This window comes from Cupressus sempervirens, chromosome 2, assembly GCF_028749045.1.
Source record: "Cupressus sempervirens isolate cs-2001-9-10 chromosome 2, ASM2874904v1, whole genome shotgun sequence".
Classification (NCBI taxonomy): Eukaryota; Viridiplantae; Streptophyta; class Pinopsida; order Cupressales; family Cupressaceae; genus Cupressus; species Cupressus sempervirens.
In genome coordinates, this window is record NC_143119.1 from 129,387,016 (window position 1) to 129,398,700 (window position 11,685).

General features: G+C 33.4%; 1 protein-coding gene across 1 annotated transcript; it reads left to right on the top strand.

Moving 5' to 3' along the window:
* The first annotated feature begins 3,729 nt into the window (after positions 1-3,729).
* Positions 3,730-9,542, top strand: LOC149571378 (pectinesterase-like). Its single transcript, XM_089812916.1, has 2 exons — positions 3,730-4,949; positions 8,727-9,542. The coding sequence occupies exons 1-2, from the start codon at positions 3,833-3,835 to the stop codon at positions 9,419-9,421; spliced, it is 1,812 nt and encodes a 603-aa protein (XP_089669042.1). The 5' UTR covers positions 3,730-3,832; the 3' UTR covers positions 9,422-9,542.
* The last annotated feature ends 2,143 nt before the right edge of the window (positions 9,543-11,685 follow it).

An 11,685-nucleotide genomic window follows, 5' to 3' on the forward strand; every position in this document is an offset into this window, starting at 1 on the left:
AGCCCATTGTCTGGTATGACAAGGTCGTCGAATCATCTCTAGATGTCATCAATATTTTGATGCATCCATTCATCGATGATATGAGAAACCCAATGAATCTTCTTTGGCAGGAGTCAGTATTTTGACATGGCATGTTGTCAATGGTATGACAAATTGGTTGAATCATCTCTAGTTGTTGTTGATATTTTGATGTTTCTAACTAGATGTCCGATGCCACCATGTTACATAGATGGGGATGATTTTCAACGAAGTAGTCCATTGATAAATCAACCACCATAGAGTGCAACAAAATTTTGATGAAATTTTAGCAATGTTGTTTTTCAACGTTGAATCGTCAAAATTTTGACCACTGCATATCTAAAAATAGATCCAAATTTACTAGTGCCAAAATCATTGTGCCATGTGATTACTTTTCATGCATGTAAATGATAGATTAGATCTATATGCTATTACAATTTGATTTTATAAGTCATGTATGCATAGGAAATTGAATATGAGATGGTAAATATGTTGAATGCATTATAGTATTATTGAAAAGTTTAAAGTGGTATAGATCCTGATTCACCCCCTTCCCACCTTAGTATCTTATTTTTTTATTTAGACTTCCAACATAATGAACCTGAATATGTAGAGGTAGTTATGTAAACTACATGAGTACAATCAGTTCCTCTACATAGTTTCAAGCAAAATGAAAACATATAGTGATGAATTGAACCTTAAATCGACAATCCTAGAAGTTTCTAACTTGTATTTCATAAATGATAGCACCTTACTCTTCAATGAAATTCTACTTCTTAGTTTAGTTACCACAAAATAGAGAACATGAGACACATGAAGACAACAAACTTACTTTTGTGAAGACTTTGAACCATAGATGACGACAACTCTTTGTTACAAATATTTTGTATGTGAACCTCAAATAAATTTATTATTCCTTAATATCTATTTTGTACCTTTATCAACTTCTCTTTTTTGTATTGACTACCATCCCTATAATGTCTACTCATCAATAGGGTTTCAAGACCCCTTTAAAACTTGTCTTTTCCCCTTATGATAAATCATATTCATTATTCTTGTTTGTTGATTATATCTATTATGTATGGTTTCTATGGTATAACAATGTTCTCTAATAGTTTTTTGTGCTTTGTTATGCATGTGGTCTACATTTTATTTATGCTTACACCTTGGATATTACTATCTCTAGTATACCTTACATCTAGGTTATACCAAGTACATTGTACAATAGTACAAACCTTTGGATCACAACTAGTCTTGTTAATGGATCTCTTCAAGAGGTAGAAGATATATTGAATCCAACAAGCTCTAAATGTCCTTTGTTTCCTTCATATGTTACAACAGAGTTCAATAGCTACACTGGTCCACCTTGGGATCCTAGAGACCCCAAAACCATTCTATTACAACCAATTTTCTGAGGTAATTGTATACAAATACCCCTCACCACAACTTGGGTTATCACTATACAAAAATCACAAGGCCTTATCCTAGACAGAGCTATGATTGATATAGGTAGAACTTAAAGACAAGGCCTCACCTTCAGAACAATCTCTAGAGTCAGATTCATCTAAGAACTTCTTATAGAGCCTTCATTCTCTTACAAATTTTTTTATAAGATGCAAAGAAATCCATACAATATCATTAGAAAGGAAGAAGAAGCATGTCTGCACTTGATTTCACATACAAACCATATCAATGTTCATGTACTTTTGTAGAAAATGGTAAAGTCTGACATTCTAAAACTCTTCCTTTTCATTTATTGATTACTTTTTTGGCTTCCTAAGTAATCTATTAATCGTTTCTATAGATTGAAATTTGTTGAATTCAAAAAAGATGGTCACACAAAAGAAAATGATTAGGACAATTTTAAGTATGTCTTTATTCTTTTCTATAGATTGAAATTTGTTGAATTCAAAAAAGATGGTAACATGAAAAAAAAATGATTAGGACAATTTTAAGTATGTCAAGTTACCTTTTCAATACTTTCAAAACTACACTAATTGTAAAATTTTCACTATTTAATCATATGTACTCCCTCTTATCAAATAAAACATTTTTCTTTTATGTACAAGTTTTTGCTAGCTAGCCACAAATAGGACTCAAATTATGTTTGTATTTGTATACAAAAATAATAATTCTATAATTTTATATTTGAAATCCACTCTTGAATTGGGATGTTGTATATTAAATAAAATATTAGAACTACACAATTTTGGAACCTCCAAAGAGGTTAGTAATGTGTATATGACTAATTTCTATATAACAACTAAATTATATGATGTCAATTTTAAATCCTTCCTTTAATTCTACATATCTTTAATTTTTTTTAAAAAGGACCTATTTACATACCCCTTGCACCTCTTTTTGATACAGTTTTAGTTACTTTACATATATAAATTAAACTTCTATAGATATATACATCATGCAACCTTTGTCATCATTTTGCTAAGGCACTGGCTAATAATTCTAAAAATAAAAAATTATCACAAAATATATAGATCATAAAGGTCAAATGGTAAAAAATCAAAAAAAAATCATTGTGTTTTTTGTTTTTTTGAAATTTAGTCAATGGTACAATTAGTAGGGAGGATAATCGTGTCCTTTTGCTATTGCGGATTAGCTTCTTGTTTCTAACAAAAAAAGAAAATTTGAGAAAATCTACCCAGTTAGTCTAAAATTGTTACGTCATTACGGAAATCATCGATCACTATTGTGTGGGTGGAAAATATACCAATAAAGTAGTACTTAATTGTACAGGTCATTCGTTAGATAAACGCCAAGGGATAAATAAAAAATTACGCCAATAGTTCAATACTCGTATTAGCCAGAATATATATATATATTGCATGGCCAGAGGATTAACGTGAAAGGCAATGTTTAACATAAAGCAAATGAGATAGATAATAACAGCAAATACAAAAGAGAAGCAATCACACTATTCGGCTTTTGTGTTAGTTACCTATGCGTTATATCTAATAAAAAATTCTTCTATTATTTCCCTATTAAATCAGAACTGTACCAATCACAAGAATGTGACATGCGATTCTTTACCATTTTCTTAGGCAATCTACAAAGAATCCCAAGCATAGAAAGCTAAATTAACCCTAAAAAGCAAAGTTCAATGCAGTGAAAAAGGAATGCGGCCCCGTAAATGAGAATCAAAGAGCTAACTTGTAAGAAGCGCTATTCAGAATATATAAAGATGGCGACACCCAAACAACTCACCTATTATGATCTAGATGGCGAATTAGACAATTTCCGACGACTGTCATTGGACGGATGTTAATAACACAACAATAAATACAAATTTGACTGTGACGCTAATTCTCTCTATGGGCCTGGGTGGACGAAGAACACCAATTTGCGCTTTGTAAATTTTCCAAAAGAAAGAAGGATTCCCGACTTATCTCTTGCTGCCGACAAGGGTCTTGTGCCGACAAATTTTAAACCATGCATTGTATTGTCAATTAGAAAAAGAAATCTATCACGAATAATATCAACGAACTGCTTTAGACCGAGGTATGCGCTTACGTGGCTCACAGTATTGTATTAATTCTAAACACCCAGATTGCGCAAAGAAATACAACTAAATGCCGAATCACAAACGCAAAAGTTAAAAAATTCTTAACCCCTCTATCAAACAAAAATACTGTTGCCGTTTTACGTACTGCTCACCTAGGGCAAGTTTCTGTATAAAATCGGGTGTCATCGAAGAAACATCCCCACACAATCTCTGAGAGCTATTCCCAATCCTGGCATCTCAGTTATCCTTTAATGTATTTTTGTTTTAAGCTTCTGAGGGTAGATTTCTAGTAGAATGCAGGGCTCGATGAGTGCAAATCACGATGAGCCGAGTGGAAGATCGGAGGAATTTACTAAAAGCAGTAGAAGTAAGAAAATTGTTGGCACTGCATTGGCTTCTGTGCTGATAGTCGGCGCTGTCATTTTCCTGGCAGTTGGAGTTGATGGGCACGATAACGAGAGAGATAAAGCTGTGCGCACAAATCATTTCGGATGGACCGGAAATTCGACGTCGAGTGCCGTGTTAGATGCATGCAGCAGCACGCTTCATCCTGAATTGTGTGTTTCCAGTCTGTTGAGTTTTGGCGGGCTGTCGAGTGAACGCGGCCACGGTTCAATGGAGATGATGAATGCGGCAGTGAGCGTGGGAGTAATGGCGGTGGAGAAGGTGAAGGCACACGCGAGCAGTCTCTATCGCCCCGACCTCGACTTCAGACAGCGTGGCGCTCTGGAAGACTGTATGGAGTTGTTCGATGACACGCTGGAGCAGCTCAACGCCACGCTGTCCAATCTGCACAACACGTCATTCTGGTCCATGCCCAAGCACGCCGCTGAGATGCGCACACTGCTGAGTGCGGCCATTACAAACCAGTACACGTGTCTCGAGGGTTTCCAGCTCTTCAAAGGAGATCTCGAGCAAAGCATGAATGGCCCGCTGAACTACGTGTCAAATTTGGTGAGCAATTCTCTTGCAATGGTTGGTAATCTCTCAAACAAAGCAAACGAAGCATTGGACATTAGTGCAGATTCGGTTTCCAACCGGCGGCGCAGTCTGTTGTCGGGAGAAATCATTGCGTCGGAGGAGGAGGAGGGTGAGGGTTTCCCGTCTTGGATGTCGGCGGGAGATCGAGGGCTGTTAGGGGGCCGGGGGCGTATGATGAGGATTCATGCGGTGGTTGCGGAGGACGGGAGCGGTGAGCATAGAAGCATTCAGGCGGCGGTGGATGCGGCTCCAGTGAAGAGCAAGACGAGATATGTGATCCACATAAAAGCAGGGGTGTATAAGGAGAACGTGGAAATTCCGAAGAAGAAGCACAACATCATGTTCATTGGAGACAGCAAAGATGTCACTGTCGTTACCGGCAGTCGAAACGTTCATGATGGCTATACAACTTTTCGTAGCGCAACTGTCGGTGAGTCCTGCTTTACCCTCTTAATTACCAATCATTTCTATGACGTTTAAAATCAATCGTTGAACAAGTAGAAGCGACTTCATTATCTATAATGTTGAGACGTAGATTGTGCTTCAGTAAAGTGCTCAAACGTTTCATAGCAAATAGAACAAAATTATAACAGACGTTAGAAACACAGGATAGAGAGTGGAGCACTTTATAGTCCTATAAGCTCGGAGACTATTTTTCCAACCATTCGTCTTCGCCGCCTCCTTATAAGGAATTAATGTTTAAAAAACCCTTTGATTCATAAAATAAAATGATGCATCAATTTTTGCGAGTCATAATTTTTTACTCAATGTGGGTTTTTGGGTGAAATTTCAAATTGATTTTGTTGATTTATTTCAAAACAACTTTCTAAAAAATTGACAAAAAAAACACAAAAGATCAATTTTGGAGGTTAAGACGAAATTTTAGGCTCCCAAAAAAAAAGTCAAAATGGCCATCTATCGAGCATCAACAATCAAAATAACTCTCCTCACGCAACTTCCTATAAAATTTGAGCCAAAACCCATATCTGAATCAAAAGTTATGACAGTTAAAAGTTGATGCATCATAAAATAAAATAGATTTTATTGAATTATATAATTCTCATTTGAATTAAATGCATGTGTTTTTATTATGACTGTTCTACTTTTTGAAATCAATGATACATAATAGAGGAGAAGAATCGAAGATGGTAGAACTGGTCTAGTGTGTACTTATATTCATATTAACTAAAAAAATAAATATAATAAAACATTTGAAAAATAATATTTTAGTATTATTAATAAAAAATAAATATAGTAAAACATTTGAAAAATAATATTTCAATATTATTAATTCAAAAAATATATATTAAAAAAATCTTTTATCAAAATATTCTATCTTATTGTGATATTGCTATCGGATTCAAATGTGTAGTTTCTTGAGTCAAATTCATTGACTTATATTTCATGAGTAGTTGTTCACAAAATCCATCTCTCATGAGAATGAATGGAACAATCAACACACATTGGATCTAGGTAATGCTCATAGAGGTGAAGCACTGAGACTTTTTGGGAGGTCACCCATCTCAGTACTATTACAGCTTGAGCGCACTTAACTATGGAATTTCCTTCATGGTTAAACCCACTCTGCTTGCAACCCATTTGCAAAACCTTCACCAAGTGTTGTGCCTTATGAACCATTCATTAGAAATCCCCATAAGCTCATCAACTTATCAATATTCTATCTTATTCTTTTAAGTTTAGAAATATAAAATATAAAATTAATAACAAAGAATGAAATTGATTTGTTCTAAATTTTCTTCTACCTTATTTTTATCAAACTAAAAAATAATTTTAATTTTTTCAAAAATTAACCATATTAATTAAAAGTTACAAAAATAATTTAATTTATAATAATTTCTTATGACATTTTTCATTTAAAATCTATGTTTGACAGCTATCTTTTCTTAATGACATCTCTTCTATTAGAGTCTTTAATATAAATGTTCTTCTTACCTTCATAATTTTGATTAACTTCAAATGTAATTTTAATTATTCATATCTTCTTATGGAATTAAAATTAATAACAATTAAAAGATATTTGAATTAATTTAATTTATATCTCTCCCACTATATTCTAATCTCTCTTTTAGTATATATCCATCTCTCCTTATTTATGTATCTCTTCTATCTCTATTTGTTTATATCTAGTTCTCTATGTGTCTATCTCTTTACATATCTACCTCTATTTATACTTCATTATATTTGTATCCTTTTATTACTCTATCTCATCACCTATGTATCTATTCCCTTTCATTATTAATAATTTATCTATTCATTTCTATATCTCCATGTATTCCACTATATAACAAACTTTACATCTCTCTTTCCATCCCTTTTCATGTCTACCTTTATCTTGATAAGTAGGAAATAATTTCCACAGCAAGTCGAATTGTGATATTGCTATTAGGATTTAACTGTGCAATTTTGAATCAAACTCATTGACCCATGTTTCATGAGTAGTGATTCAACATGAATCCATCTCTTATGAGAATAAATGGAACTCTTAGCACTCATTGGATCTAGGTGATGCTCACAAGGGTGAAGCACCGAGACTTCCTGAGAGGTCACTCATCCCAATACTACTCCAGCTAAGCGTGCTTAACTACAGAGTTTCCTCCATTGTTAAACCCAAAGCTTGCAACCCCATTTGTAAAACCTTCACCAAGTGTTGTGCCTTATGAACCATTCATTAGAAAGCCCCTTAAGCTCATCAATTGATAAGTAGGAGATAATTTCCACAGCAAGTCAAATTGTCATATTGCTATCAAGATTTAATTGTGTGATTTTGAGTCAAACTCATTGATCCATGTTTCATAAGTAATGATTCAACATGAATCCATCTCTCATGAGAATGAATGGAACACTTAGCAATTATTGGATCTATCTTCCTCTCTCTTCTATCTTTATACATGTCTCCCTCTATCTATTTATATCCCCCTCTCTTGATTTTGAGACCTCAATATCTATATCTCTTGTCATCTTTCTATATCCCTCCATTTATTTTTTCTTTCATCTATCAATCTATCTATATCTAGTTATCGCTTTCTCTTTGTATAATGTAACTAATGTCACTTGCTATACCTATATTTATCTTTCTATCTCTCCCACTCTGTTTCCATTTTTTCCCTCTTTCATCTCTATCTATTACTCTCTTATTTCTCTCTTTATTTGTTCATTTATATGATTGTGTACATCATCCACTCTTTTTCTCCACATGCATCTCTACCTTTGTATATATCTCCATATCTTTACAAAACCCATCCCCACACCACATCCATCATCCCTCTCACCCTTGTGGAAAACAAAAAATGAGCTTAATGATAAGGATACTTGATTATCTTTTTTATTCAAAGGTTTTGTCTCCATTATTGTGGGATATTATAAGCAAATGAATAGTTGATATGAAGCTATCAATTCTTCATCGATGCCTTTTTGTATAAATATCATCTCCTAAATGGCCTACAAATTGACCTCATATGATATATAATTTAATGTGAAAAATACAACTATTCTTGTGTAGTTGAATTTCCACACCACTTTAGCATACCCACTTCATATGAAAGTACAAAAACTATTGTTTTAAACGAATGCAAATGATTTTATTTCATAATGTGTGTGTTTGTGTGCATCTCTCCATCTTTCCTATTATTTAGAAAGAATTTGAGATAAATAATTTTGTTTATAATTAAATATATTTTCATTGTTTCTAATATAATTGAGATAAAATTATTATATTGAAATTCATATTTTTAAAAAATTTATTATTTAAAGATATAGATAAATTTTAATATATTAAAGATTTTTTATAAGTATTGTGTTTATATGGGCATGACTAATAAACTAACACAAAGTTAGCGTGAATATAATTTTGGTACTTAAATCAATCCTTTTGAACAAGGAAACTAAAAATTGTCTATAAAAGGTCAAGAATGAAATGTTAAAAATCTAGTTATCTAGAAATTATCTTTTTATTAGAAACCAAGAAAGAAAAAAAGAAAAATTATAACTGAAGTTTCAATCTAGATATACGTGTCAGGATAATTTTTAAATAACCGCAGCGACAACTCGACTCTTTAACCATTTTAATCTCTTCCCATTAAAATGACTCAGATAATTAATTAAAGATTTTAAGGATGTATACATTCAAATTAATTCGCTGTATTGATCTGCTATTAAAGCTTATACTAAATTGGAACAAATATTGCAGCTGTGAAGGGGAAGAAATTCATTGCCCGCGACATGACGTTCGAGAACACGGCAGGACCGGCCAAATACCAGGCGGCGGCCCTTCGCGTGGGATCGGATCTCTCCGCATTCTACAGGTGTAGCGTTAAAGGCTTCCAAGACACTCTTTACGTCCACTCCCTCCGCCAATTCTACCGCGACTGCGACATCCACGGCACCGTTGACTTCATCGCCGGCAATGCGGCAGTCGTTCTTCAGAACTGCAATCTCATGGCGCGCAAGCCATTGCCCAAACAGAAAATAACATGCACCGCTCAAGGCAGAATCGACCCAAATCAGAACACGGGCATCTCCATTCACCACTGCAAGTTGATGGCAGATCCTGACTTTGCTGCCGTGAAGAGTTCGTTCCAGGCTTTTCTTGGAAGGCCGTGGAGGCAATATTCTCGTACTGTGGTAATGCAGTCTTACCTGGGTGACTTGATTCAGCCAGCCGGTTGGTATGAATGGTCTGGAAACTTCGCATTGGATACGCTCTATTATGCAGAGTACTTTAATTATGGTCCCGGCTCTGGTACTGCGAGTAGAGTAAAATGGCCGGGCTACCATGTCATTACGACATCATGGGAGGCAAGCCGGTTTACTGTGGGTCAATTCATACAAGGAAATTCGTGGTTACCATCTACCGGTGTCCAGTTTTCTTCGGGTCTTATATAATTTAACTGCATCGTATGGTATAAGTTATAAAGAAGCCTTTGCTTTCATTTCATTTTCTACTTTAATTTCTAGAATGTTCAGAAGGTAATGGTTGACCTATAAGTATCATATAATTTGTCTTGATTGGTTTGTCAATTCCTCTGTGATCAATTAAATTTGGTCCTACGGGTCGATGGCCACCCTCTACTGATGAGTATAAATCTTACTGTTATTTTCTAAACCAGAAAATGTGTTGATAGTTATCTGTTTACGCCTGTGGAGAACGTGTTCGGGACTATGTGCTTGTCAATTTTTACACTAAACAATACCTAAAATGATGGGGAATGGTAACACCGGATTTTAGAGAGCATTTTCAAATAGAGAACTGAAATGCTTGATGGAAACTACAATTTCATGGTTTTAGTGCAATGGATGGATTACTCTTTTCCTCTTCATTGTGTGTGGGTCCATCCATTTTATAACTGAACGAAAGTTAGAAGTTTTCAAACGTTATTAGATTGAAATGTTGCCAGCTTTTGGAGTAATTATGTGTATCATTTCTAATTATATTCTATAATCTATCAATTTTGATTCATCTTTTAATATGATAAGAAATGTTTATTAATGCTGATAGGCAATGGCAGAATGACATAAAAGGTGAAGTCATATGATGTTAATGTTAACTTTTACCTTTTTACATTAAAATTGACAACCATTTATATGTCAATTTTCTTAATTTGATTATAAATAGAATATATATTTAAAATTAATTTAATAAACACTACATAAAATGTTTATTTTTGAAATTGAAAGCAGCCAAAAAATAGATTGACCCAAATAGCAAGAAGTTGTAGAATAACTAACAATCAAGAAAATCTAGAATTAACCAACCCTCCTTTTCAATTAAAAAATATAACCCAAGAAAGTGTCCCAACTATGATAAAGAAACATATGAACAGTATACATCATCAACATACAAACAACATAGTAAACATGAGTCCATAAAAGCATCATTAACATAACCCTAATGAATTGGGTGCTGAAACGGTATAACAAAAACTTAAACTTAAACTAAAGGGGAACTAATTCCCTTTGTTCTTCTCCCTCCCCTCATGTTTATCCAATAGCAGTTGGAGCCAATCATCTGTCTAGAACCTGTGCAACAAACTCGTAGTGTCCATTCCTGCCACAATAGTCAAGCCCTCTTTTCAACACATAGAAGATGAAGGGTGGAGGCTGTTGAATTCATCACCCTTACAACAAACCTAGTGGCCTCATCAAACCTCTACTCCAGGATCACATGTCTTTCCTCGGGCCTTTTAAGGTTTTCGTTAGTGACCCTTGAATCTTCATTTTGAATTCCAGTTGGGGAACATGGGGTGTCCCTTTTTACACAAAATATTTGTTAAAATTATAATCTTTAGAAATATAAATCATCAATTTGTTTTTAGAAATTAAAATAAAAAGCTTACATAAGTGGAAAAAAATAGAGATAGAGAAAAGATAAAGAGGTTTGGGTGTAGTAAATTAAATTTTAATTATTTTGTCATGGATATTTCTTTACATATATTTATTTAATATAGCTATACTAGTTTAGATCATATGAGCCAACATCTATCAATTTCAATGGATCATAGGATATGACTCAAAATATTAATTTAGAAAGATGCACATAGTTAATCTTAAAGCATTCAAGTATGCCATTGTAGACTATGAATACTTATTGTCTTTGAATGGTGGTATATTTGTTAGAACATTTTTACATTTTTTATGTTCATAAATTTGATTTACAATGTGGTAATCAAAATTAATTTAGATTTAAGGATGGTAATTGTCTTCAATTGGTATGAAAAAATAAGAAATAAACCTTGTTTAAAAAATGTAGATGAGATAGATAGGTAAAATAGATAAATAAATTAGTTATATTAATGTATGCAAAGGTGTTAAAAATATAAAATATTGTTATAGAAATAAAATTAAAAGTATTTATAAGGCAAGAACCTACAACACAACAGTAAATTGTGAACCTCTTAATTGGGAGGTCTTGGGTTCAAATCTATTCAAGCTTAACTAACAATCAAAATAAGTAATCACAACAAATAATAATAATTAACCTTGGCTTCGGCCTCTTACTGATTGAAAAAATAAAAAATAAAAAAGTATTTATTTATATGCTATGAAAGCACATGCTATATTAACTAAATTTTCTAGGTATGGATATGAACAATGCCGATAATCTTATTAGCTAGGAAAGTTATTTATAAAAAAGAAAATATTTTATAGAG